The 27,624-nt window shown below is 41.9% G+C and overlaps 2 protein-coding genes and 1 long non-coding RNA gene across 5 annotated transcripts in view; all 3 read left to right on the top strand.

Annotated features, from left to right (window-relative positions):
• The window catches only part of prpf6 (PRP6 pre-mRNA processing factor 6 homolog (S. cerevisiae)), a 38,793-nt gene extending 27,419 nt beyond the window's left edge, over positions 1–11,374 (top strand). The window contains exons 13-22 of the mRNA XM_048240567.1: positions 979–1,101; positions 1,860–1,981; positions 2,522–2,660; positions 3,169–3,288; positions 6,274–6,450; positions 6,832–6,965; positions 7,296–7,387; positions 9,526–9,640; positions 10,026–10,152; positions 10,794–11,374. Coding sequence (XP_048096524.1) covers positions 979–1,101; positions 1,860–1,981; positions 2,522–2,660; positions 3,169–3,288; positions 6,274–6,450; positions 6,832–6,965; positions 7,296–7,387; positions 9,526–9,640; positions 10,026–10,152; positions 10,794–10,946 — 1,302 coding nt within the window. The 3' untranslated portion in view covers positions 10,947–11,374. The remainder of the gene's footprint in view (positions 1–978; positions 1,102–1,859; positions 1,982–2,521; positions 2,661–3,168; positions 3,289–6,273; positions 6,451–6,831; positions 6,966–7,295; positions 7,388–9,525; positions 9,641–10,025; positions 10,153–10,793) is intronic.
• A 368-nt stretch (positions 11,375–11,742) lies between these two features.
• On the top strand, positions 11,743–14,214 carry LOC125293639. 2 transcript variants are annotated; one of them, XR_007193386.1, is made up of 5 exons: positions 11,743–12,051; positions 12,237–12,360; positions 12,526–12,582; positions 12,688–12,822; positions 13,583–14,214. It is a non-coding gene; the product is annotated as an uncharacterized LOC125293639 (long non-coding RNA). The 2 variants fall into 2 exon arrangements; XR_007193385.1 differs by having other exon boundaries at positions 12,226–12,360.
• Positions 14,215–14,342: 128 nt separating this feature from the next.
• On the top strand, positions 14,343–24,645 carry aar2 (AAR2 splicing factor). Of its 2 annotated transcripts, none has more exons than XM_048241152.1 (4): positions 14,343–14,432; positions 14,682–15,446; positions 22,961–23,190; positions 24,364–24,645. In XM_048241152.1, exons 2-4 carry the CDS (start codon positions 14,684–14,686, stop codon positions 24,529–24,531), a joined length of 1,161 nt encoding a protein of 386 aa, XP_048097109.1. In that variant the 5' UTR covers positions 14,343–14,432; positions 14,682–14,683; the 3' UTR covers positions 24,532–24,645. The 2 variants fall into 2 exon arrangements, with proteins under 2 accessions (XP_048097109.1, XP_048097108.1); XM_048241151.1 differs by having other exon boundaries at positions 14,371–14,448.
• Positions 24,646–27,624: the final 2,979 nt, after the last annotated feature.

The raw sequence follows: 27,624 nt of genomic DNA, 5'->3' as shown, positions 1-27,624 counted from the left end.
TCTTTTTTTCCTGCTCTCTTTTCTCTCTCTCTCTCTTCCTCTCTCTTTCTTCTTTGTCTTTTTACTTTCCCTTTGGCAGTTTGTCCTCTGTTTCAGTGCCCTTGTCCTGGCTGTTGGCTTTGGCTTGACCCAACTTGCACAGGCCCCCACAGGCCTCTGGAGGGGAGGGGCTCTCGGTCTGATTGGGGCCCAGGACTAGACCACCAAATCCCACATGAGTCCTGGTGCTCTCTTTATCAGCAGAAATCTTAATCGAAGTTCTCTGTTAGCTTAGGGCTAGGCTTAATCCAGGGACCCCTCCCCATCCCCCCTTTAACTTTGAAGGAACCTTAAATTTACCCTTTTGTGTCCCATAAACAAAAGTGTTGCATAAAACAACAATTCAAGTTGTAAGTTTGCACTTGATGTATGTTGTATGTGCACTTGATGTAGTCCTGTGTATGTCTGTGTGTGGTGATCTGCGTAAGGATCATGTGACTTTGTGTAGCACCATGGCCCAGGAGACATGTTTCCCCTCACTGAGCAATGGAGGGGCTGTAGATGGCCCAAATGACCGTACTGTGACCAATTCAAGTGATTTATAAACTGGAGTTGTTAAGGCAGATAGCCGGGTGACCAGTGTTCAGTGTCAAAGTCCATCTAAACCGGAGTGATTCCCTTTTATATATTGTTAGTAAGTAAAGCTGTTGCGTAAAAAGAAAACACATGCTTATTTCTGCACAAATGCTGGACTTTCTTTGACCTAGTTGTGTAAACCGGTCAGCAAAACACAACCGTATTTTCGTACAAAAGGTCGCAAAGTCATCAAGACTAATAAATTCTCTTCTACCCAAATGCTATTTCAAGACCGCTTGCCTCTTTCAGGGACCTTTCACTGCCTCCTTCCAAAAGGCACTGATTTTATCATCTCTTATTGTGTCTTATATACAATCAAATCTTTTTCTTTGTGTGTATGTGTGTGTGTGTGTGTGTTTGTAGGATGCTGAGGAGTGTGACAAGGCGGGCAGTGTGGCAACGTGCCAGGCTGTCATCCGGGCAGTGATTGGCATCGGCATCGAGGAGGAGGACTGCAAACACACGTGGATGGAGGACTCTGAGAGTGTAGGTCTCTCTCTCAAACACACACACACAAAGATCTAGACAAATAGACACACATACACACTCTCTCTCTCAAACACACACACACACAAACATCTAGACAGATAGACACACATACGCACTCGTTGCTTTTACCTAGGAGTTCCCAAAAGGTCCTTCAGATTGAGACAAACAAGTTGAAGGACTTGAGATTCTTGGAAATGTTTAAATGTGCCTCACTGTTTCTTTGAATCTTCAAATAGTCTAATGTAGGATTGAGTAGTCTCATCTAGTCTCCTTTTGGATATAGTGTAGTCTCTGTAAACTGCAGGGATGCAAACAGCACGGTTTTTGGCACCTCGCTTTTTCCACATCATCTTAGGTGTTTTTTTTTTTTTTGTGGGTGGGGGTTAACTGTCACCACACATGTGTTTGCATCCCTGAAACTGACTTCAAATTCTTGAACAGTGACAGTGTTTCAGTGATTCTGTTTTGCTAATTTTATCTTATTTTATTAATCACAGTCACATGTTAATAGTACATGGACTAAGGGATTATTTTTGGAATAACTTTGGGCTAACCTGGGAACATTTCTACATGTACATGTAGCATAACAGCTCTACACTGTGTAGCACTAAGTACAAACTATAATTGACCCCCTCCTCTCTCTCTCTCTCTCTCTCTCTCTCTCTCTCTCTCTCTCTCTCTCTCTCTCTCTCTCTCTCTCTCTGTCTCTGTCTCTGTCTCTGTCTCTCTGTCTGTCTGTGGGGTGTGTTCACCAGTGTGTGGCCCATGGTGCTCTGGAGTGCGCCCGTGCCATCTACGCTCACGCCCTGCAGGTGTTCCCCAGCAAGAAGAGCGTGTGGCTCAGGGCTGCCTACTTTGAGAAGAACCACGGCACACGGTAAGAGAACCAGAACATGCGCTGACAACCTGCCAGCACAGACTTCCAGCCAACCCCAGGGTCCTAAAGCCGACAAATCACTCATCTTTAATTGATGAATTATATATATTAATTCATATTTATTGATATTATAAGTCACTTTGGACAATAGTGTTAGCTATAGGGTCCTCTATCCTTTTTCCACCAGGACTTATTGATTTGATTTGCAGTCGGTGGGAATAATGATTCCAATGTCCAAAATCTTTTCTTTCTCTCTCTCTCTCTCCCTCTCTACTTCCTTTTCCATCTCCTCCTCTCCTCGACCTTTCGCCCCCCCCTTTCCTTTACCCTCCCTCCCTCCCTCTCTTTCTCTTTCACCCCCTCTCTCTCTCCTTCTCTCCTTTACTCTCCCTGCCTCCCTCACTCTCCTTTACCCCCCTCTCTCCCCTTCTCTCCTTTACTCTACCCCTCTCTCTCTCTCTCCTTTTCTCCTTTACTCTCCCTCCCTCCCTCTCTCTCCTTCTCCCCTTCTCCCCTTTACTCTCGCTCCTCTGACCACAGTGAGTCACTGGAGGCACTGCTGCAGAGGGCCGTTGCTCACTGCCCCAAGGCCGAGGTGCTGTGGCTGATGGGAGCCAAGTCCAAGTGGCTGGCCGGAGACGTGCCCGCTGCCAGGAGCATTCTCGCCCTGGCCTTCCAGGTAAGCTCGACGGCAGCAGGCATACACAAGACTATTTTGTGAATATACAAATATACAAAAAACACTGAAACCAGGTACAAAAAGCATTCAAAAAGCATCTATCTATAAATTACAGGAACGTATGTCTGACTGTCTCTTAACCGCATATCTGTTGGACCGTTAATTATAGGCTAATATATTAGAATATTTAGTGTTCATTATTGAATGCTTAGCCGTAATTGCCTATCATCCTATTTTTAAAGCAGGCATACCTGCGGGCTATTTTAAGAGGGCCTGTCAAAGGCTTCAAGTCGTTACAGAGTCAATTCTGGTCTAAACGTAACTCTTTTTTTGTTAATCTTACTGCTATGTCAGTACAAGAAAATGGAATGTTTGAATCCTCCTTATGTCAGTTTTTGTAATGTTTGTTTACATTTGTCATGGCGTGTGTGTGTGTGTGTGTTTGTCTACATGCCTGTTTGTCTCTCTCTGTGTTTGTTTGTTTGTGTGTGTGTGTGTGTCCTTGCAGGCGAACCCCAACAGTGAGGAGATCTGGCTGGCTGCCGTAAAGCTGGAGTCTGAGAACAACGAGTATGAGCGAGCCCGGAGACTACTGGCCAAAGCCCGCAGCAGTGCCCCCACCGCCAGGGTAAGTGTGAGCAGGTGGGTTGGCTAGGGTGGGATAGCCTGACAGCAGGATCAGGGACATCAGATCCAGTGTAGGGCTCACTAATGCCAGACCTGTGAATGCCAGTGAGAATGAATCCTTTGGGATCCAGTCCAAGCGTTCCATTCTCTGGATTTGAGAGAGAGAGATTTTGGCCCCGGGGGGGAGATGTCGCAACACTGTACACCCGGTGATGTGCCAGAAGAGACGTGACTAAGAAAAAGAGCTTTTCACCATCCGTGTAAAATGTATGGCCTCTCTCTGTCTGTACACCCTCTTACCATGTTCAACCTTTTTACACACACACACTCTTAATGTCACCCTTAATTTTGTTCTGTCTTTTTATGACCCCCAGCCCATACACATACATAGATGCATACACGCACACACACTTATACAAAGTATGTTTAATGTTTATTGTCTAAGGAACATTGAAACACAGCAGACTAAAGTGTAGGTCCAAAGGACATGAAAATATAAGTTTATAAATAGCATAAAATAACTCATCATGACAACAATAGACCAACAAAGACTTGTAGACATGACAACAGATCAAAAGATAAACCAAATTGGCCAGTAAATTAGAAAATGTGTCTGTACATTAATCTTGCATTAATTACAGATCTGTTTCCACCATTGTGAAACAACAACACAAAAGACTCTTTTTGCATTAGTCGTGACTGTAGGACATTCTGGAGAAATTTGCAGTCAGATTTAAGTGACATAGTGACTGAGTTGATAAGTGCTGTGATTTAAGATGGGGAGTGGCAGCAATCAGCAGGGTCTTCGGTGGAATTGTAGCAGGGGAACCAATGAGGAGAGGCTGGCTCTGGGGTGACCCTTTGCAGCTGCGTTCGTTTCAGAACCATCTGCAGGCGAGTCAAAGAACACCGGGGAAAGCTTATCTATGACTAATTGCTATGGTCTAGATGAGATGTAATGAAGGCATGAATGATTTCTCCTCATCACGAACAGATCAGAACAGGCTTGAGATTGAAAATGATTCCTAACTGCTGCTGGTTTTAGAAATCTAAACCATAAAAGGAGATTAGCAACAGAACTGATTTGTTGGTCAAGACAGAACTCGGAATCACAGTTTACAGATGCTTCATAACTTGGATACTGCGATTAAAGGTGGAATTTATTGTGCTAAACAGAATGTTTTGATTGCGGTTTGTTTACTCATCAAGTCAGAGACATTTTTCACTCTGACTCGTACATGAATTTGTTTAGTCAGTGATGAGCTTTATTTAGTCTTTAGTCTCCTCTCTCCTTCTTTGGCCCCTGTCTCTCTCTCTCTCTCTCTCTATCTGTCTCTATCTCTCTATTTATCTCTCTCTATCTCTCTCACACGCTCTGACCTGCTTCTCATATTTGAACAGATGGGTCATGAGATTTCGTGAGAGTGTCTTCTATCTGTTTACAAGCTGCTCATGTAGGTAAAGGGTCGGAGGTAAGCAGAGTACTAATGTCTGTCAGAATGGGAAACAGACTTAATGGCCTACACACACACACACACACACACACACACACACACACACACACACACAGAGAGAGAGAGAGAGACCTGCACACATACACATACTCATGTAGCTACACCCAGATGTGCCGCTAAGTGATTTCAAGTGACGCCAACTACCGAGAGCGGTGGTGTCTGCTTGCATTCCTCCCACAAAACTCCCTTCACCCATCCAGTCACTTTCTAGCACGGGCAAAGTGCTTTTCGGGAAACGGCTCTCCCAGATGTACAGATAGACACACGTTTCTCTCTATCACTCTCTCTTTCTGTCCATCTATCTCTCTCTCTCCCTTTCTCAATCCGGGCAGTCAGTGAGGCGTAGGTTTGGGAAAGCGCTCTGCTTCTTTGTTGCGACATGCCAGGCCTCGCAAATTAACCCTCTTCATCAAAGCCCAAATCAAGCTATCAAGTGTCCCCGCCAGGGTTGGCTGCATGGCACGAAAGTGAGATTAGCATCAGTAAAGCCATCAATCATCTGACTAATATGTGAGAGTGTGTGTGTGTGTGTGCGTGTGTGAAGGTGTGTTTTAATGCCTAATGAGTCACCACCGGAATTTACACAGAACTGACTAGGGCAAAGGCATTTCATTGATACAGGTCTCGAGAGTGTGATTGCCACAGCCACTATTAAGCTCATTTCGGATCACCACCAAGGACTCCCACACTCGGTCTCAGAACAAGCACTATGCGTCCACTAGGCGTTCACACACAGATTTTGGGTCCATGTAAAGGTCACCATTGCTTAAAGACTTAGGTGCCTTGACAGGTTGTGCTGAGGCCTGGATCGTGCCACCTGAAGGTATTTCCCTAACAAATACTAGGGATACATGACCGCAGGTGTGTGTTGTTAGGGCGACCATGATAAATAAATGATACAGTTTAAGGTCTGTTGTTTGTTGTTGTGGATTAATTGGATAGAAGTGTATGTCTGCACACAGTGTTGGTGGTTTGGGCAATCGAATCAAGACGAGATGCAAGATGTTGCTGACAAGGGTATTGCAGGGCTTAAAATTCTCAGTTGCTATACTAAATTGTCCTAATGTGGGACACTGCCTAATGTGGGACACTTAAGCTCCAGTGGGTGTGGCTCTTCCCCAAACTAATGAATGTGAGTTAAACTATGGGAAAGCCAACGTTGTAGAGTCCTGTGATCAAGATTGGATGTGGATTTAATGTGTTGCCCTCACATTGTAGCCTAATATAGCCTAGCACTACTACTGAAGTCCGAAAAGCAAAAATGTCCCACATTTGGGAAATTCACACCTAACTGTAATTCAGTGTTGGGTCGGCTTGTTTACGATTTGAGAATAGATAATTATATCATGGCTTCCATTTTTTCTGACACTTCAGGCACATACAATTTCCTTGCTCTAAGCCCTGGCATCAGCTGGCTGTCACCAGTCTTACCTTTTAGCATTAACCCTTCGTTGTCTTCTATCCCTTTGTAGGTATTCATGAAGTCGGTGAAGCTGGAGTGGGTGCTGGGGAACATCGAGGCAGCACAGGAGCTGTGCACTGAGGCGCTGAAGCACTATGAGGACTTCCCCAAGCTGTGGATGATGAGGGGCCAGATCGAGGAGCAGTCGGAGAATACGGACAAGGCCAGAGAGGCCTACAACCAGGGGGTAGGGCACGCAAGCACGCCATTTAACAGTCACGTTTGCATTCAGTTGTTCAGCTAGTGCCATTTCTAAAAGCACTCTTGCAAGAGAAGATGTGAAGATCTGAGGGGAGTATGAAAAGGTCGCCTGCAGGCATAATGGGGGCATTTCAGATGTTACATTTAGTTGTTATTGTACTGCACAACTTGGATTGCAGTGTCATGTGCCATTTGCGTATAATTTACAGCCCCTCTACAGGCTTTTTATGTTAGGTCTCTTAATTGATTAGTCTTCTTTTTTTCAGGCAAAACACGTTTGTGTACACGTTTTGGACGTTGTACTGTTGATTTTACCTTCTTTTAATGCTTCTCTCACTGTGTGTGTGTGTGTGTGTGTGTGTGTCAGCTGAAAAAGTGTCCACACTCCATGCCCCTATGGCTCCTCCTCTCCCGGCTGGAGGAGCGTGTGGGTCAGCTGACTCGAGCCCGCGCCATCCTGGAAAAGTCCCGCCTCAAGAATTCCCAGACGCCGGAGTTGTGGTAAGACGGCCACACTGGCGTGGTTTGGCATGGCCGCGGTGCAGCGCAGAGCAGCGCATGGCTCTTTTACTTTCTAATCTCTCCACACCAGAGCTTGCTACTGGAGCCAGATAGAGAGATACCTTAAGACAGGAAAACACTGGCTTGCTGTTTAGAGACATTGCTTTACTACTTGTGTACTCACACACACACACACACACACACACACACACACACACACACACACACACACACACACACACACACACCACACACGTGATGGGGACACTAACACGCATACATGGGTGCAGCCCTGGCTTGAATCACACAGTAAGGTGTGTCTCCTCTCAGGTTGGAGTCGGTGAGACTGGAATACAGAGCTGGACTGAAGAACATCGCCAACACACTGATGGCCAAAGCTTTGCAGGAGTGCCCCAACTCAGGTCAGTTAACCACCCTAAAGCCAACCACACACTGCTGGCACCAACATGGGTCCGGTGCACTCCACCACAACATTCGATAACTTCATTTCTATTTGTTGTGTTTGTTTGATTACTTAGTTTCCATTTGTTTCGTTTGTGTGATTGCTTAGTTTCCATTCAGTGTACACCAGCACCAAACTTTGTCACCACGTCGCAGTTGCCGATTCAGGTTTATTTTTGGAAACAGAGTGGTGGTCCATTGTCAGTGATGACTTGACAAGTGTGTCGTACTCCAAGTCAACTTTATTTATATAGCGCATTTCATACACAGAGGTCATTCAATGTGCTTTACATAAACAAAAGCAAACAGGAATAGTTGATAAAAGCATAGAAGGGCAATAGTCAAAGAATAGTTTAAAAAGTAAAGAATAATAATAAAATAATAATAATAAGAAAACATAAAACACACAAGGTGATAGTACATAAAAGCATAAAAAGTGTTTAAAAATTAATAAAAAAAAAAATAAAACATAGAAACTATTAAAATTTTAGCTGAAAGATTTAGAAATGATCAGATAGATGTCGGCACAGGTGTGCAACTGATTCAGCACTCTGTGACTGGGGCTATGCCAAGCTCATTTTGCTTAGAAGTATCGTAAAAGCCTGTGCTAGAAATTTACTTAGCTAAGTAGCATTTTTTCTTTTAAAGGAAAAATGTGGTGCTTTTTCACATACATTTCCATTTCTCAAGGTCACCAAGTACCGTCGTTATGAAAAAAACACGAAAACAATCGGTTCACACAGCTCGAGTTGCTGCAGCCAAAAACTAAAGCAGCTGGGCAGCTACAGCGCTACACTCTGGAGGCATGAACGTGAGGGCTCATGAACATGCCCCCAGAGTGTAGCCCAGTTGCTTTAGTTTTCGGCTGCAGGAACTCGAAACGTTTCGTACCGACAGTACTCGAAGACCTCGAGAAATGAAGGTCTATGTGAAAAATTGCTGGATATCTCTTTTATGGTTATGGATATGGGATTTAGCAGACGCCTTTGTCCAAAGCGTTATACAAATACACAACAATATAATAGTTTAGACTACATTAAGGAGAACAGCAATAATAACAACAATGTCAATTCAGTCAAAAGCCTAATGAAATAAACAATGAAAATGAAGGAAATGGCAATAATAAACAATAATAAGTATACTCTTTTGATCCCGTGAGGGAAATTTGGTCTCTGCATTTATCCCAATCTGTGAATTAGTGAACACACAGAGCACACAGTGAACACAGAGTGAGGTGAAGCACACATTAACCCGGAGCAGTGAGTTGCCTGCTACAGCGGCGCTAGAGGAACAGTGAGGGATTAGGTGCCTTGCTCAAGGACACTTCAGCTGTGGGTGTGGGCATGGGAGAGCAGTGTTCAACCACTTCCCCCGCCCACCCTGTTTTCCTACTGGGCCGGGTATCGAACCAGCAACCCTTCGGTTATGTCCATTCAATAAATTATTTAATAACATTAGCACATAACAATAGCATGGTAAGACTACATTAAGGAGAATATCAATTATAAACAACAATGCAATGTCAAATTAATCAACAGCCTAACAAAAAAAAAAAAAAACATATACAAACCATAACGCTTTGTTATCATAATGTTTGAACCATGCTGAAGAAAGTCCACTTAATTTATAGTGGCATTGTCAACTAAATACAAATTATTGTATCAGGGTTTTTAAAGCCACGTCATACTGACAAAGGATTATAATGAATCACAACAGCTGAAGGGGGCACATACACACACTCACACATATCTGTAATAGAGAAATAGCCCCATTCATACACACAGTGACTAACGACATGAAACCATGTAACGTTGACGTAATCCAGCAATTCCAAGTGAAATAACCAGTGGTGGCGCGAAATGTTGCGCGACAGCTCAACTTTTAAGGTCACGGGTGACGAACGACCAGCAAGTCTTCATACATATTAACAGGGCTTATGGCATTTTCACAATTTCATAAGTTTTATTTACATAGAACCTTTCTAAAACTCAAGATCGCTTTACAGCGTGTTTGTTTATTCATGTTCATTGTGGTGGTCTTCTGACTGGGTGGTTAAGCTCCTCCTCATCCTGCCCACTCTGGCCCTCTCCCTCCCCAGGCATCCTGTGGGCTGAGGCCATTTTCCTGGAGGCCCGTCCCCAGCGCAAAACCAAGAGTGTGGACGCGCTGAAGAAGTGCGAGCACGACCCCCACGTTCTTCTGGCTGTGGCGAAGTAAGTCTGTGCCTTGCTCTGTGTCCACATGCCATTCACAGGGCGTGTGATTCTCATAGGCCAGGCCATTTAAGATTTGATAAAAAGATAAATATTCATAACAGATACTAGGTTTCTGATCACTTCAGGCACAGAACATTTGCTTGCTTGAAGCCCTGTGTTCATTTCGGCAGCTTTCAGTTGAGGTTGATAAAGGGATTCATACTGTGTAAAAAACACAGTCCCCAGCTCAGACCACAGAGTCTTATTTTTTATTTTTTTTTCTCTCCTACACGCTAGAGTTCAAATTAGCTCTGGATAAGCCTGAGGAAGTAAAGGTGTGGTGGTTGATATTGATTGGTGTATTAAGTGTTGGCTAATGACTTTGTGTGTGTGTTGCCTACAGATTGTTTTGGAGTGAGCGTAAAATAACGAAGGCCAGAGAGTGGTTCCTGAGGACCGTAAAGATTGAACCTGACCTGGGAGACGCTTGGGCGCTCTTCTACAAATTTGAGCTGCAGCACGGAACAGAGGTACGGCATCATGCACAGCATCATCAGAACCAAAACACACTCTTAAAAGTCCCTACCTCTGTAAATCTATTTACCCTCCCAAAGCAGCCCAATTCAATCCGCATGGCTCATTAGCAGAGATACTGATGTAGTGATTCTACAGTGTTGGTTTTGATTTATATATAATTGTAGGCAATATATTTAGCGTCTGTCAAATAGATAGTGGTGAAATTATGCCTGAAATTGCATTTTAATGATATTTGCCTGAAACTGCTTTTACACACCAGGTCATGTAATCGCTCATTTACACACAAGCATTATTACTGTCACACAAACACACACATTAAAAAAAAAAGTGTTTCCATAACATTTACATTTATCACTTTGATTCATTTAGCAGACACTTCTATCCAAAGCGTAGCATTCAAGCTATAGTGCAGAGGAGACCTTAGCTAGAATTACTACTGCATCTGTCAGTACTATTTTGACCGGCCACACAGCCCTGAATCTATGCGCTGTTTGTAAAACAAATTGCACATAGTAGGCCACACACACACACACACACACAGAAAGAGACAGAGACTCCCAGACACACATTTCTTGTGCTGCTGTGTGAGCCTGACGGTGTGCTCTGCTGGGTGGTCTGTGTGTGTGTGCCTCAGGAGCAGCAGCAGGAGGTGCGGAAGCGCTGCGAGAACGCTGAGCCGCGGCACGGGGAGCTCTGGTGCGCCGACTCCAAACACGTGCTCCACTGGCAGAAGAAGATCGGGGAGATCCTCGTGCTGGTGGCCTCTAAGATCAAGAACACCTTCTGAGCACGAACGCCACGCCTGGACAAAAATGTGACGACGCAAACATACATCCATTCATGTGTGTTAGACCCACAGCACATCATATTTGTTCCTTTATTCTTGTATTTTTTTAGACTGTTGGATTGTGACCAACAAGAGTGTCGGTATGTTTTTTTTTTCTATTATAATTGGTACTCCCATGGCTTTTAATCCATCTAGCTGCCTGTGCTTCACAAGGACTGTTAAATACTTGCTCTTCATTGGACTGCAGAAATTGTTTGATGTATTCGACAAAACCTGTTTTTCTATTTGTTGTGGAAATATATTCTAAGATTTGACTTTGAATTTTGTTTCCCCTCAATGCACCGGCTGCTTTTGCCTCCCTGTGTAAGGCTGATACTTGTTCTGTAAACCTTGAAAATGTCAATAAATTGAGTAAGAGAAGTAACCAATTAAGCTTCCTCAACGACTGGTCTTTTGTGAATATTCAACAGAAAATCTGAATGAACGTGGATCAGTGTATAAGGCATGGCCCAATCATTGATTGGCAGTATGCGTCATGACCCCATAATTCATTATAAGGAACTACAGACGCGTCCAAATTGCAGATGTGTGTACGTACAGTTATTGTTACCGTGTTATGTATTTTTACAGACATTTCTTAAAAGTTGGAAGACGAGCTTTAACAAATGCGCGCACAGTCTGCGTTTGGCGTCCTCGCCAAATCCACCCGTGCTCTTGTATCGAAACCGAAAGCAACCAAAAAGTGATTGATCGCGGAAGTTTTTTTACTTTAACCGAGCTCCTGTAATCCAAAGCCCACCGCCAGTAGTCCATGACGAAGGAAATTGGAGCCGTGGACGGTAATGCGGGGATCGTGGAAGGCACGGAACAGAGAGGCACACTGGGTGTCAGCACATCAGATCTGCTGCTTGATTCACGAACATCTATTTAAAGTCGATGAATGCCATATAAGACGATTGGTGTCTTTGCTAGTGTTCCTGAGATTCAACAAAATTCTATTCCAGGAAAATGTGAGATACGTACTACGAGCAGTATGTGAACACTGGCTTGGCTGGGGTTGACAGAATGGGATTCACAAGGGTCATTCAGCATACTATGATAAATGGTAGGTAGTGTCTTCTTGAAAGCTCGTTGGAACTGTTTATTAATTGTTTTTATGATAGGCCTAACGTTGAAATAGTCAAGACATTTTGAGTATGGGATTTGGAAATGTACATGTGCACCCGTTAATAGTGAATAATGTCACGTTCATTTACTAGTCACTTGTTTTACTTGTCAGTGTGTTAACAGGCCATCTGTTTGCATCGTTGTGGTGACGCTGCTCTGTGCAGTAGCCTACAGTAAACGGCGGTTCGACTACGCCAACATTTTAAGCACATACAGAAACCTGATTGTTCCAGAGCTTCAACAACTAGTAAGTTAAACACCCTGTCAACTGTTTTGTCAAGTCAGTCTGCCACCCTCTGGTGAAATTGCCTTCTCCAACAAGAACTCCCAAAAATGTCACTTGTTGGCCATTCTGCACTGTTGTCTGTTTTTCCTTTGGGACTTGTTCGTTAAACATATTTTGTATCTTTAGAATCTAACCGGTGCCTCTTTTGCATCCGAGGGAAAAGATTGCTGTCCTTCTGAAAAGGTGCAAATCCCTTTTAGGCCACTTTTATCTTCACAACTTATGATCATTGAAGTGTGTATGGCGGGTATAGCCAGACAGAAGTACTCAAGAGCACTTTCTCTACAGGTGCATCGTATATTTCGCTCAATCTGTGGGATGACCAAGCAGTACCTGAACAATACAGGGCAGCAGGGAGAAATTGGACGGGTGGTGCAGAAGATGGAGTTTCTGATCACGGAACGGTGCAAAAAGGTTGGCATGGTGAGACTCTCAGGAATGACTTTGGAATGAATCTTATATTCTAAGACAACCAAAAGATCCAGTAAATTAAATGTAACTTACAAAAATGGAAAAGCATGCCAGCAGTATGTCTGTGTCTGTGTCAGTGTCTCTGTGTGTTCATGCCGGGAATAAACCGTTTTGAATCAGTTTACTGCCCAAATTCCGTTAATGTCAATATTCCGTTTAACCTGTTTACATGCAAGAAGAATGTCACGTTTTGAGCATATTCCTGTATAGCAATAGACATTATTCCGAAATAAGCGACGCAGCCCACAAAAGGCTTTCAACGTCATCTCCGCTGGTGGAATTCCCTCTTTTGGTTGAATAATACAGCGCCTTCAGGGTCTTCCACCTGTATTTCACTTGTTCAGGCGTATGTCCATAGCCAGCCTCATTAAGTTGTTTACAAATATTTTTTAAAACGTCGCTAATTGTGTGAATTGAGCATGCGGAGGCCTACAACACCCTTCTGGGAGCATATTCCGTTGTTTTTTTTAATGACCCAATATTCCGTTTAAAACAGGCATATGCTAGGGTGTGCAAACGGTTTATTAGTTAGCCGAATATGGCCTTTTCGGTTTATTTATACAGAATAAGGTGTTCACAAGCGCATATTCGGTTTATTCCCAATAAACTGATTCGAAACCGTTTATTGGTTGCATGGAACCGCGCTCAATGAAGACCTTTTTGTATCTTTAAGCCTCCTCTCTCTCCTGACACAAATATGTTGTGCTTGCAGGTAAAGCAGAGGACTGCAACGTGTAAAGATGCAAAACTACAAAAGTTAAAAGAAAAGTGTCTAAAACGAAAGAAGAGAAGAAGGGACCATTGCCGTAGGGAGGAGAAAATGAAGTTGGTTCAAATGCTTGTTTTTTGCTGGCAAAAACTGCAGAGTGCCACACCCTGAGGAAGGGTGAGGGGAAGGGAATTGAAACACTGTCTCTGACGGTTATATCCGCTCACTGAATGTAAAAGCCATCATTACACATGTCTGTCCATGATGCTTGGTTCCTATTTATCTTAGATTCAATGTGTCAGTATTTGAATAAATGTTGTTTTTACAATATTCTTTTTGTCACACATATGACTATGAAGCCTTATAAAATCAGCTGGGTGCTTACTTTATTCCCTATATGTTTGTACCAAATCAACATATACCATTTACACATAGACCTAATATGACTTGTATAGGCTACTTGTATTTGCTCATATGTCATCTGCTGAACTGTGTATTCAATCTCTATTCATTCTATTCAAAAGTGTCCCATTATCTGAAAGTGCATGCATAAACCAAATAAGAGCATTGGCACATTGTGCATTGATGCATCATAAAAATATGTTGTATTTCTTAATAAATATTTTAAAAACCAACTTCAGAATATAATATATTATATTACTCAGTTTAGAATTATAATTGGACTATACAGTGAATTGTAACGGTTGTGACCTATTATGCATACCCGGAACCTTTGTGATGGGCATCGTTTCACAACGGAAGAAAATTAGTCAGGTACTTGGGGAATTTTACTGTCTGGGATGAACGCAACACCAACGTGAAATACACAAATTGTGTCTTAAGAAATACCCTGGTAAATATGCAACTATGTCAGTGAATCAGTGTTCATTGTGTTAAGCTGTTTTTAATAATTAGTTTAAATAAGTTGGCGACTGTTGTAGTGGAGTGTGGTAGCCATAAGCGTATGAAAAATGTCAGTGGGTAACGTCATGTAGAAAAAAAAAAAAAACATTTTTTACTGTTGGATTATAACTCCTGAAACAACGGATTATTTGCCTCAATGAGTTTTGCGTGTGGATATGTTAACTTTAAATTATTTCAGATATGGCTGAAGTGGACATGGACCCGGAGGTGGCACGGGGTTTGTTTGAAGAGGGGGCTACACTTGTCCTGCTTGACGTGCCCGAAGGAACGGAGTTGGGTATCGACTACAAGAGTTGGCAGGTTGGCCCTCGCTTCCGTGGCATAAAGATGATTCCTCCAGGGCTTCACTTTCTCCATTACAGCTCCTCAAATCCCAAGAGCATGGGCGGTGAAATAGGTCCCAAGATGGGTCTCTTCCTTTCCTTAAAGCCCCGGGAACTTGTTCTGGCCCACTGGGACAGAAATGAGGAGGATTTGGACTTTTCTGCTACTCAGAATGTGGAGGAAGTGGAGCGCGTAAAGGCAGGGCTTCGGGAACTTGACCCTTTCCTGGGACCATATCCGTACGACACTTTGCGCAAGTGGGTGTCCCTGACGGACCGCGTCACCCAGGAGGTCGCAGAAGCGCTCCAGCCCTTGAACGGCCGCGTGTGCGCCTTTTGCGACGTGGTGCCCGAGTTGCAGTTGACCCACACTCGGGACCGCGCTGAGCAGAACCTGCCCCGCAACGACACCGCTTGTCAGAACATGAAAGAAGGGTTGGACAGGCTGCCCCGAATGAAACAGAGGGAGGGTACCGAGCTGCGCTTCTCTCACATACCCAAACAAATGTATCCTCCCGGGGCAACGCCTGCTCAGATCACCCAGTGTAGCATGGATCTCAGCTACGCCCTCAGCTGCCTTCTGGAGCAGCACTACCCTCAGCAGCCGCTTAACGTACTAGGTAAGTTGTAGCACCTGCCCTTTAAACAGTTTCTTAAAGGTGGCCTACATATGAGGGACAGCCATGCGGATGTGTGCTTACTTTTTGTCACCCTCTGTGTATTGTCATAGTTAAAGGTTGTATCAGCGATTGCAGGCCCAAACATAAATGATCACATTCATCTAATCTTTTGTAACGATCCGCTAGCTGCCCGCCCCATAAGCAGGCGTCAAAAAACGCGTCTCTGTAGGCAGCCTAGGCTCTGAGATCTGCACACAAAAACAATTGCTAACAACAAGTGTTGCCAACCACTCAAAGGCAAAATAATGTGTTCCAACCAATAACCGACGAGATGCGCGTTCAGGAATTTTAATTGCACGGAAAGGAGGGGGAGGGAGTAGCGAGCTAGCTCTTTGTTTTAATATTTAATAACAAGCAAAGTTATTGCCACTGTTCAATCCCTGAGGGGTATTTCACAAAACCTAGATAAGGGATTAAGCTGGGATTTTTATGTTATCCTGGATGAATTTAGCCTTGACTTGGTTTCACAAAAGAGATGGCACATAAGTTACCATGGGGATTTATTCTCTGCACCTAGCCTAACAGCCAAGCTAAGTTAATTCTAATGTTAATTATGTGGTCTTATTGGTTCAGTTAGCTGTCATTCACATCAGACCTCCGTGCTAATTTTAAGGAGCTTTATTCCATTTATAAACTATTTGCTAAATGTATTTGCTCGCAAAACAAAACCGATTGTCTGCCTACTACCATATGGATATTATTAAGTGTGCTTGCAAAGCAGCACACTTATTGTTCTTCTTAAGTTTTATTATTAAGTGTGCTTGCTGCAAAGCAGCACACTTATTGTTCTTCTTAAGTTTTATTATTATTATGATTATTTTTCCGTCTCCTAATTTTTTGTCAGCTCTAGCGCCCTAGGCCCTTTGAGACAGAGACACCGTTCCAACTTTAAAACGTCCGGTCAGTACGGTGTAAGTTGGTCGCGAAGATGACGTCAGGTGGGTGTGTCGTTAGATCCGTCATATTGGATTGAACAGAAAGCGACACTAAATTTTCACAGGTCACAAATTTGGTCGAGCATACGAAACTTGGCGTACATTATCCTTGGACCAAGCCTCACAAAAGTTACCGGAAGGATTTTTGATTTTTGAAAGCGTTTGCCCGTCACAGCCAAACGAAATCGGCGGCGAAGCTCCGAAACAGGAAGTCGTCCATATCTCAGGAACACTGTCTCATATCGATACCACATCTGGGGACTCCAATGTAAGGGTGCATAAGCTAAAAAAAAAAAGAAATATTCCAAATCACCCACAGGTATTTGGTTACTCTCACCATTCACCTTCTATCACAATGCCTTTCAAGTATGCTCAATATCTCCAGGCAACCTTACCCACTCATGTAATCCTTGCTCTGCCATGGGATAGTATGGACTTACGAACTGAAATGACAAGGAGAACAGTAGCTATATATAGCTTACATAATAGAGTTGTTTACACATTGACGGTATTCAAATTAAATTTTTCATTATTGTTAAATATCATGATGGGAGAGTATTATTAAAAATGTTACAAGTATGCAAATGCATATGTTTACGGGCATTTAGGTTTTACTGTGTTGTTTTGTTGTAAAGACATGCAAGGCATTCTGGGCCATGTAATGAACAGTGGTCAGCAGCACTCCATAGGCTACGTATTGATATGAATAGGTGTTTCTGTAAACCTAGGGACAATAAACAGCTATCTCTGTTACAAAAACGAGCTGGTAATCGCTCATTGAAGAGGGAACTATGATAAAAAGATTGTTTTCCTAAAAGCATGGTGTTGACAAAAGAATAAGCAGGAAATGCCACTTTATCTTAAATAGCCTACTGAACGCTAGGTGGCAACGTTGTATTACATTTCACTAAATGCGGTGGAATTAGTGTGAGCTTCACAAGGAAGGAAGGTGCAAATATTATGTAATTTATCATGGGAAATTATTGGAAATGTTATTTCTTGTTTATTCTAATTGCAAACCACACACATCCATTCGTAATCACATGTACACATTTAATACTGGAAGACTGTCTATTCGTTTATTTGATGTTGCTTAGCAACGGGGACAGACTTCAGAGCAAAGATTCTAGAACAGAGCTTCAGAGAGACACGCGTTTTGAGTTAGGTGGCCAAGTAGGCCACCTAAAATATCGGGTTTCCATGTGTATGTGCTGGATGGTGTGCTTCCTTTATGAAAGTAAGTGTTTTATACAGTTAACGTTACAGACATAATGAGTCATGTTGTAGTGGTCCACATAAATGTGCCCCTTCTGTTATTAGAATGCTAAGCGGAGATTTTAACATCATTCATTTATTGTGTGGCTAGAAGCTAGCTTCTAGCTAGCTAGGTCATAGGGAGGAGATGTTGCTGTAACGTTATGAGATTTATGTTGCTTAGCGTAATGCCATGGTCATTTGATGAGATGCTTGTACTCGTAACTTCGTCACTCGTAACTTTAGGACTCCTATTTTTTTTTTTACTAAGAGTAATTCAGGAAGCATTTTAGCCCTAAAAGTAGCGCCTGAGTCTGTGACAGCTTAAACGAGGACTCCTAATAAGACCGATTCACAAACAATGTTTTGTGGTGGCATTTCACGTCGCAATGTTTTGAAATGCGTCTAACAATCACGAGGGAACAATTTTGCATTGTAGGCATAACTAAGGGATGCAGTAACACCACCAACAACAACCAAAACTAGCCTACTCATTGTTTACATGTACATTAAATGTAACGTTTCATTGTGAATCAAATTAAAAGATTCTCCTCTTTGCAAACGTTGGCATAGGCCTATGGTGACAGATTAATTACAGTGCATGAAAATGCACTGTACTGTTCTTCCTAGGCAACTTCAACAACTTCTTCTTCCGCTTACCACTTTTTCCGTACGCAATTTCTCTTGAACAGTTTAACTTAGAAACTTCATTCAAACTTTGTAACGTAGGTCTTCAAACGGACCAAGCAGCTATGTCTTTTCAACTTTTAAACTTTTATACTTTTTAAACTATTAAAGAAAAACTTTTTAAAAATCCCCATAGACTTAACATTGCCTATTGTGACATCATAATACGGCCGTTAAGTAATTAGAATCCTATGGCAGGTGTTCAGGCCACCTGCAGCCTCAGGCTTTAAGCATACAATCTGGGTCAATTAAGACTACACATCCTATTCAACTGTTTCCTCTGCCCAAAACTGTTTCAAAATAAAAGTCCTCACTACAATAATCCACTGTTAAACAATGTAACCCATTAAACTACTGAACTTTTTACATTCAACTTTTAAACAGTCTACTTTTAAACTATCTATCTATTAAACTAGCTGTCTATTAACAACTTTTAACTTGTCATCAACTGTCAACACTTTTCATCAACTATGACTCCTACCCACTGTAGCTAGTTAGCATGGTTAATAAAGTTAGCATGTTAGCATTGCTAGCATTTTTAGCAAAACTATTAAAAATGATTTGCTAGGTTAGCTAAGTCACATGGTTAGCATAGTTAGCATGCTAGTTAGCATTTTTAGCAAAACTGTTCAAATTGATTAGCTAAGTTAGCTAAGTAACATGGTTAGCATAGTTAGCATGCTAGTTAGCATTTTTAGCAAAACTGTTAAAAATGATTAGCTAAGTTAGCTAAGTAACATGGTTAGCATAGTTAGCATGCTAACATGTTAGCATGCTAGTTAGCATAGTTAGCATAGCTACTAAAAATGATTAGCTAAGTTAGTTAAGTAACATGGTTAACATAGTTAGCATGTTAGTTAGCATAGTTAGCATAACTACTAAAAATGATAAGCTTGGTTAACTAAGTCACATGGTTAACATAGTTAGCATTGCTAGCATAGTTGGCATGTTTAGCAAAACTGCTAGAACATGTTAGTTAAGTTAGCTAAGTAAAGATGGTTAGCATGTTAGCATTCTAAAGACTACTATAAAACATTAGCTAAGTAGCATGGTTAGCAGAATTTCAAATCTTAGCATAACTGCTAGCATTACAGCCATTCCAACTTTCAGTTATCGTCAAATATCTACCTATACACAGCCATTAAACTATTTGAATATCAACATTCATTCAACTTCCAGTCTGTCAACAACTTTTAAACTATTTACCTTCAACTTTTAAACGGTCTACTTTTAAACTATCATTAAACTATCTATTAAACTAGCTGTCTATCAACAACTTTTAAACTATCTACTGTCTATCAACAACTTTTAAACTATCTACATTCAGCTTTTAAACAGTCTACTTTTAAACTATCAACTTTTATTAAGCTATGCAACCACCATGTCTATCCTAGCATCACTGTAGTAACCATCTCTGTATTATCTGTTTTAACTATACATGATATTTTACATCACAACTTTAGCATTTTCATGCACTGGTAATTCCTTGGAATTGCATTTCTAGTTTAATAATGTTGCTGCGTGAATCATGGTAAGCGCGAATGAAGTGGCCACTTCTTAATAGGAGTCACTGTATGGAAGTAGGCTGAGTAAAATAGAGATGTTTAAAATAAGATAAAGTTAGGATATGCCCGCTTGACAACGGCAGAGATAACTGGCCTTTGGCCATAGCATTCAACCATCCATTTAGAACGACTGGCCTTCATAGCAACCAAGGATCTTAGCTGTGATTTATGTAGCTACAGTATGCATACAATGTGATGCAAAGTATAGAAAGGTGATGAAATATACAGAGACAGGTCAAGAAATATAGTGCAATGTAGACAGTAGTATACAGTTGATTTACAGAAGGTGGTTTAGAGTAATATGAATTAAATATAAATATGTGCAGTGTATTAGCAGTTATCTCATACAATAAGTAGAATAATGTATGTAGTAGTAGTAACATTATAATAGTAGAAATAATAATATAGATATATGCAGTGTATTAACAGAATATAATAAAACAGAATACATATGGATATTCAATATGACAAATATATAACAGATATGTACATAACATACAGCTATGTGCAGTGTGGAAACAGTGTCATTGTAGTGCAGAAACAACATTATAAGAGTAGTAAGAATAAGTTTATGTGCAGGATGAATAGTATAAAGATCAGTAGAATAACTATGTATAAATGTAATTACAGTAGGCCTATGTACATTTGTAAATAAATAGAAAACTATGGGTGAGAGGGATAAATTAATTTTATTTAATCGTAAAAGTAAATTGCATTCAATTAAATTGCAATTAAAAATCTTTCCAGTAGGCTTTAATGTCACACAAAAAGTACAACCAAAGCTGAGCTTGATCAACTAGAATGTCTAAAGAACCAGAACTTGAGTGTAGTTTTTTGCTGGGTCCCAGGCCATGTTGGTCTGAGGGGAAATGAGAAAGCGGACAGTGCTGCTAAGCAAGCCCTCAATGAAGAAGTCACAGAATGTCAAATCCCTGCCCCAGACCTTAAACCTATACTGAACTCTTACATCTCAGATAAGTGGCAATCTGAATGGGATTAATGTACCAACAACAAGCAAGGAATGTGAATTTTGGCACATTTTCATGATCCACTGGGTCGTTTTGGGCCACACAAAATACGGTGTTGCTAAAATTATTCCTATTGTGGCTATTGGAGACATGCGCACACACAAAAAAAACATCACTAATGTTGTGGACATTCCTTTATTCTGAGATACATCAATAGGCTCTCAAAACAATCCCAAACAGACATAAGGTCTTTATAGAGCAAATCTATATAGATTATTTGTCAAATAAACCAGTAAAACAGAATTAGGGGATGGAATATATAACATTCACACTCATAGCTCATATTTTTTAAATAAATCAGTGAAAAAGTATCCTGACAAACAAGCAGCATTTTAATGCCTTAGTCATATTTCATAATTTCACATTTTTCTCTAGGTTACCTGATAGCCCAGTTTGAGAGGTGCAAGACTCGTGACATTATTTATTTTTGCAGCCAATCACTGCTGTTGTTTTATTTTATTGATTTGATTTTAGTCATAGAAGCTAAATTCGAAGGCAGGCCACAGGTAAAATCCAACGAACTGCATTCACCCCGCAAGGCAATAGTTGAATAGAGCTTTTGAGGTATTGCCACTGCTCCAACACTGAAAGGCACTGTTAGAATGCTTGGATCAAGCCAGGTTCAGCATAGCGTATGTCACTGTCTGCTCACGTTGGTGACCGGACCAGGGCAAGCACACTTTCGCAGTTCCCGCCGGAAATGCAGTCTAGTTTTAATTGTGATCGCCTTATAATTATTAACATAGGCCTAGGTAGGCTACTCATTGTTTGCTTATTTTATTGATAGACGTTTGATGAATAGCCTACTGTAGTTGATTGGAAGTGGAGGGGCAAGTTTTCGAAGGTATTTTCAACTATAATATTAAGGTATATCATACTATGTGCATCTTTGCAGTGGCAAGCGCTTTCTTACTGATGTTGCGTGCCGAGACAAGGAAGCACTCACACGTGGGTGCATACGTAAATTTGCATTCAGTTGGTCTACCACGCCTACTTCTGCTGTTTTACAGAAATAGCCATGATTCCCCATTCCAAAAAGGATAACTTTACTTCATTGTTAGTCTATATCAAAAGCGGTTGTTCACTTTGTGTGAATGACGCTATTTTCCGCAGAAACGAGACGCTATTTTAAATGACGCTATTTTGGAGCAGAAACGAGAACTCGCACACATCCTGAATTACTTACACCTGGCTTGACATAGTCGCTCCTACTCATCCTGGATTGGCATTAGTGAAACGAGTTGAGCTAGGATGACCAGACAATGCTATGTCAAACCTCGCTTTATCACTTATCTTGGATGTCTTAATTCTGCCTTTGTGAAATACCCCTCTGCACTGTTCACTTTTGCATTACCGTCATTGCACACACTCTACCATATAGCACCTTAACATGGTCAATGCAGGTCAGTCCATACCAGACCTTGGTAATCACTTCACATGCTCTGTAATTTTTACATTTCTGTGAGCGATTTTTATGTATGTGAGATGTATAGTGTATGTTGTGTTATGGTTGTAAGCTACTGGATGCCTAAAATTTCCCTCGGGATGAATAAAGTATGTATCTAGCTATCTATCTATCTATCTATCTCCATCTTAAACAAGACTCGTATGTCATCTACTCTGCTGTTTTCTTGCTAAGAAATTGGCACAACTTAAATAATATGGTTTTACAGCACTTAAACTAATGTGTATACTTTTTGAAAGCATTCACTAAGATGGATGATGTAAAAGTGAGTGACATGGGTCTTGGTCTCTCCTCTACACTGCAGTCAGTCCTGACATTGTCCTGCTTAGAATGACTATAGAGACACAGGAACCTTCCCTGGGCATATCTATCATTGGTGTTGTGTGTTCAAAGAGCACTGAAGGAACAGTGGCCCTTTGCTGGAGGTTTTCCGCAGCTGCTAACTTCATTTATTTGGTTTGACCATGCCGCGATGATCTTATTAATCATGTCATCTCTCTTCCACTGTGCTCTGCCTCAGGTGAGCTGCAGTTTGCTTTCGCCTGCTTCCTCCTTGGGAACGTGTATGACGCTTTCGAGCACTGGAAGAGTTTGCTGTCGGTGCTGTGCCGCTCCGAGGAGGCCATGCGCACGCACAAGGAGCTGTTCCTGGGTCTCATCAGCGTGCTGTACCACCAGCTCGGAGAGATCCCTCCAGACTTCTTTGTGGACATTGTCTCCCAGAATAACTTCCTCACGACCACCCTGCAGGTACACCAATCTGCACACAATTGATTGAGTCAGTTACTTATGGGGCAACCGTGGCCTACTGGTTAGCGCTTCGGACTTGTAACCGGAGGGTTGCCGGTTCGAACCCCGACCAGTAGGAACGACTGATGTGCCCTTGAGCAAGGCACCTTACCCCTCACTGCTCCCCGAGCGCCGCTGTTGTAGCTGGCAGCTCACTGCGCCGGGGTTAGTGTGTGCTTCACCTCACCCCTATGTTAAATTCCCATAGAGACAGGCAGATTTTTATTTTTAAAGGCCAGTTTTTTCATGGATCCAGAATACTGTGCATCCTGATAAAGTTACCTTGGCCTTTGGAATTAAAATAGCCCCACATCATCACATACCCTTCACCATACCTAGAGATTGGCATGGGTGTTATTTCAGTTAGCCTATTAGCTGGTTTGATTGGCATTGAGCTCAATGAGCATCAAACCAGCTAATAGGCTAACTGAAATAACACCCATGCATTTTACACCCTGTATTTTAAGGAAGAACATTTATTTATTTATGATACATTATTCATTCACTAAGAAAATTGGTGTCCTTAAAGGTTAGATATTTCCTCATTTTTCACTTAAGGCATTAAGATCAATTTCCAAAAGATGATTTTTTTTTCTCTTTTCAGTCAACTTTAGCATGGGTACCAATACTTTTGGCCAGCACTGTATACTTATACTGGTACAGTTCTGATTTACTTCTGGTAGTAATGATATCATCAGTAAAATCAACATACAGTGGAATGATTTGAAAGATGCTGGAAAACACAGATATCAGATATAGGAGACAATGGAAGCTTAGTGTTGGAGACACAAAAAATGAACGTAGATGTAGTAGTGATCCACGTTGTTATCGCAAGCTGGCGCCTCCATGTTAGTGTGGTCAGTTTCCACAATGGCCACTAGAGGGCCATGTCTGCAAAAGAATACTGACACAAACCACAAACAGTTATCTTGTAATGCGATGTCCCTTGTGTTGTTTCAATTGACCACATCCATGTCTTGCACTGCATTGGCAAGCGTGTCTCAGTATAACTTTGATGATAAAAATGCATGAGTTCATTTACTGGGCAAATGGTTTATTATTTTCCTGTTTTCATTATCAGTGTGTCTAAACCCTGGCAACCCCCCCCTCCCCCCCTCTCTGGCCCTTCTTTAGGACTTTTTCCAGTTCGCCACTGGGCCTGGGATGGACAGCACGCTTCGGAAGAGGGCGGAGAAGTTCAAAGTTCATCTGACCAAGAAGTTCCGCTGGGACTTTGAGGCTGACCTTGACGACTGTGCCCCAGTGGTGGTGGAGCTCCCTGAGGGAGTCACTCTGGAGTGATGTGTGTGTATGTATGTGTGTGTCTGTTTGTATACACAGGCTTGCGTGTGTGTGTGTGTGTGTGTGTGCGCGCGTGTGTGTTTATCTGTTTGTGTGTGTGTGTGTATGTCTGTGTGTATGTGTTTGTCTGTTTGTATACACAGGCTTTTGCGTGTGTGCGTGCGTTTATTTGTTTGTGTGTGTCTGTGTGTATGTGTCTCTTTGTATGTATGTGTGTGTCTTTGTATACCTGGGCTTGTGTGTGTGTGTGTGTGTCTGTGTATGTATGTGTGTGTATTTGTATGGTCTTTGTTGTGTGTGTGTGTTTATGTTTATCTATGTGTGGGTGTGAATACGTTTGCTTGTGTATGAAATTTTGATTGTGTGTGTTTGTGCGTTCACCTCCCTTTGGGCCTTAAGCGTCACCAGTTACTCATAGCATTCTCTTACACACCCCTAAAATGGGTCCCTTTCCAGGCCTTTGGATCGGATTCTCTCTCTCATATCAAAAACTGGAGAGGCAGACGGGAGTGTTCAAATCATTCCATAATGGAATGTTTGAAAGTTTATACAAATTTGAAAGTCGAGAAATTCGTCATATTTTTGTTTGTTTGTTTGTTTTGTTTTATTCAGTCTTGGCTCTCCATGATCAGCAAAACCAGGGAAGGGGATTTCTGCTCATCATTGTGCGGATGTTTTTCTAACAGCTTTTCTAGTAAACTCTGGCTTTTATTTAACTAACGGTTATATACTATATATACTAATTTAACACAAGGCCACCCTTTTCCTGTACCATCCTCACTACAATCTAAAGTAACCATCTTCCCTGCTATTCCCTGGACATTCCTTGTAATAAAGTTTTTTGTTGGTTAAGTTTTTGTTTGTATTCTTTTTTTGCTGACGGAGGTAATCCAAGCATGGTGTAATGACAGCCCACTGTAACAGCTTGTCCTAACTGCATGCCAGTGTCTGACTCGGGTGTGGCATTGAGTGCTCGCTGTCCACACAGAATCCGTTAAACACGCTGTTATATTTTGACGCTGCGTCATTTTCCTCTTTCAAAATAACAACATGAGTGACAAAAAGGAAATAGAAAGGGGTGCTCCGACAAAAGTTCTGCTCATCGCGCTGCAGAGCTCTGTGTTGCACCACCTCCGGTTAGGACATTAAAAAATGTGTAAATCAGGTTTCTAGGCCGAGTACTGTATACTTGCATATACAAGGAATTTGGTCTCTGCATTTATCCTATCCGTGAATTAGTGAACACACAGTGAGGTGAAGCACACACTAACCCGGAGCAGTGAGCTGCCTTGCTACAGTGGCGCTCGGGGAGCAGTGAGGGGTAAGGTGCCTTGCTCAAGGGTACTTCAGGGCACTGTTTTGCGCCGTTTGTTGCTTGCAGGTGCCATGTCACTTGTGCTGGGCTAATTGTCACCAACTTCAGTTTCTACTTGACATATTCACCACACTTCTCTTTGTAATACTCCCAGTTTGGAGGCATGATTGCATGAATCTTTTTGATCCATCATGTTGGCTTCCTTTTTCTTTGCTTGCCATCACAGTTTAGCTTTAGCAGCCATTTGCTAATGCTCCATACAGTTAAACTAGCCTATTGGCTCCTACTGACTGATATAACAATGAATATAGGCTAAAATAGTTTAAATTTAACTTCAGTGATTGTGTGGTTAAGGACTTTTGAATTATATATTTTGATCAAATGTTGAAGTTATTATGTGATCTTAATAAAAAAAACAATCTTGGAGACTCCTAGAGTACCACTAGAAGGAATTTGCGTACCACCAGTGGTACCCGTACCACAGTTTGAGAACCACTGGTCTAAACCTGGAATACCTGCTGTACCAAACTGCCTTTTTAAGTTAAGGTGAACTAAGGTTTATACCAGAGTTTCCGCTAGAAAAAAAATGGTGCCGGTCAAAGTGACGGGCAGAGGTTTCGTTTTTTACCGGACATTTTGATGATATGCCGGTCAAATATCCTAGGCTATCGCTTCTTAATTAGTCAAATTGAGGAAAACTGGAGACAGGCTATGTAGCTTAAAGAATGACATAATCAGGCTGTATAGAATGCAACATGTTCATTAGCCTAACTTAAACAAGATCTAGCCAGTATCTTTTCATGGACAGAAGAGTCCGCTTCGTTCGTTGTTTTATAAAGGCCAAGTTGTTTGTTGCTGCTACCCACGTTGTCTCCACTTATGCGCACACACAAGAATGAGCGCTCACACCACTATACCCCCTAATGCTATGACGCTTTATTTGATAACAATAAATTAAGAAATGTTTCCTATTCTGGGATGTTTAGTTTCTTTTTCTTTCGGCCGCGGTTCAATGATACCGTTTAATTGTGCCAGAAATTATCCGAGGACCAGTAATCTCGTCTCGTCGACAGAGAACGCATAGGCCTACTGTATGCTTTGGGTAAAGAACACTTTGCATGTCCAGTCAGTGTACACGGAGCAAACTCCACTTCCAATGTCACTGATTCCGACAGATAGGCCACGACCGACACTTCTGCTTTTTATCTGGTGGTGGTGGAGTTGACCGGACATCTGAGGCTTCAGACGTTACCAATTTATCATCCATCGCGTCTGGCCTCTGAAAAAAACTTTTAAGGCTAGTCTGCCTGGGCCTGGCCATGTTTGAACCGCCTCACTCATTTGTTCGTTGTTTAACATGGACGTTTTAAGCGTGCGCTTCCTATTTGATATGCAGCAAAGGCCACTGATGTAGTACTCGAGTCCGGTCTCGAGACCGATTTCTGCTTTCTCGGACTCGATTCGGACTTGTTCCTTCAAAGACTCGGTCTTGACTCGGTCTCGGACCACAGTGGGAGGAGAAGGACTCGTAATTTCAAACCGAGTCCTCGAGACCAACGCATTTTTTTCTGTTCATATAAAAAAAAAATCAAAATGAAATTTCACGGCAGCCACGTCTTTGCCCCTTGTTGGCCTTGGTGCCCCCTTCTTTCAATATTCTGCTTTGCGTCCGTTTAATAGCGTTTAAATATATGCCACAGCCGAACTGTGGCCACACTTATTATCCTTGTATATATAGATATATAGACTTTACTTTACTTTATTTCTGCATTGTTGCA

The sequence above is a fragment of the Alosa alosa genome, chromosome 4, assembly GCF_017589495.1.
Source record: "Alosa alosa isolate M-15738 ecotype Scorff River chromosome 4, AALO_Geno_1.1, whole genome shotgun sequence".
NCBI classification, from domain to species: domain Eukaryota; kingdom Metazoa; phylum Chordata; class Actinopteri; order Clupeiformes; family Clupeidae; genus Alosa; species Alosa alosa.
The sequence above is the reverse complement of the archived record's forward strand: the minus strand, read 5'-3'. Positions and strand labels throughout refer to the sequence as shown.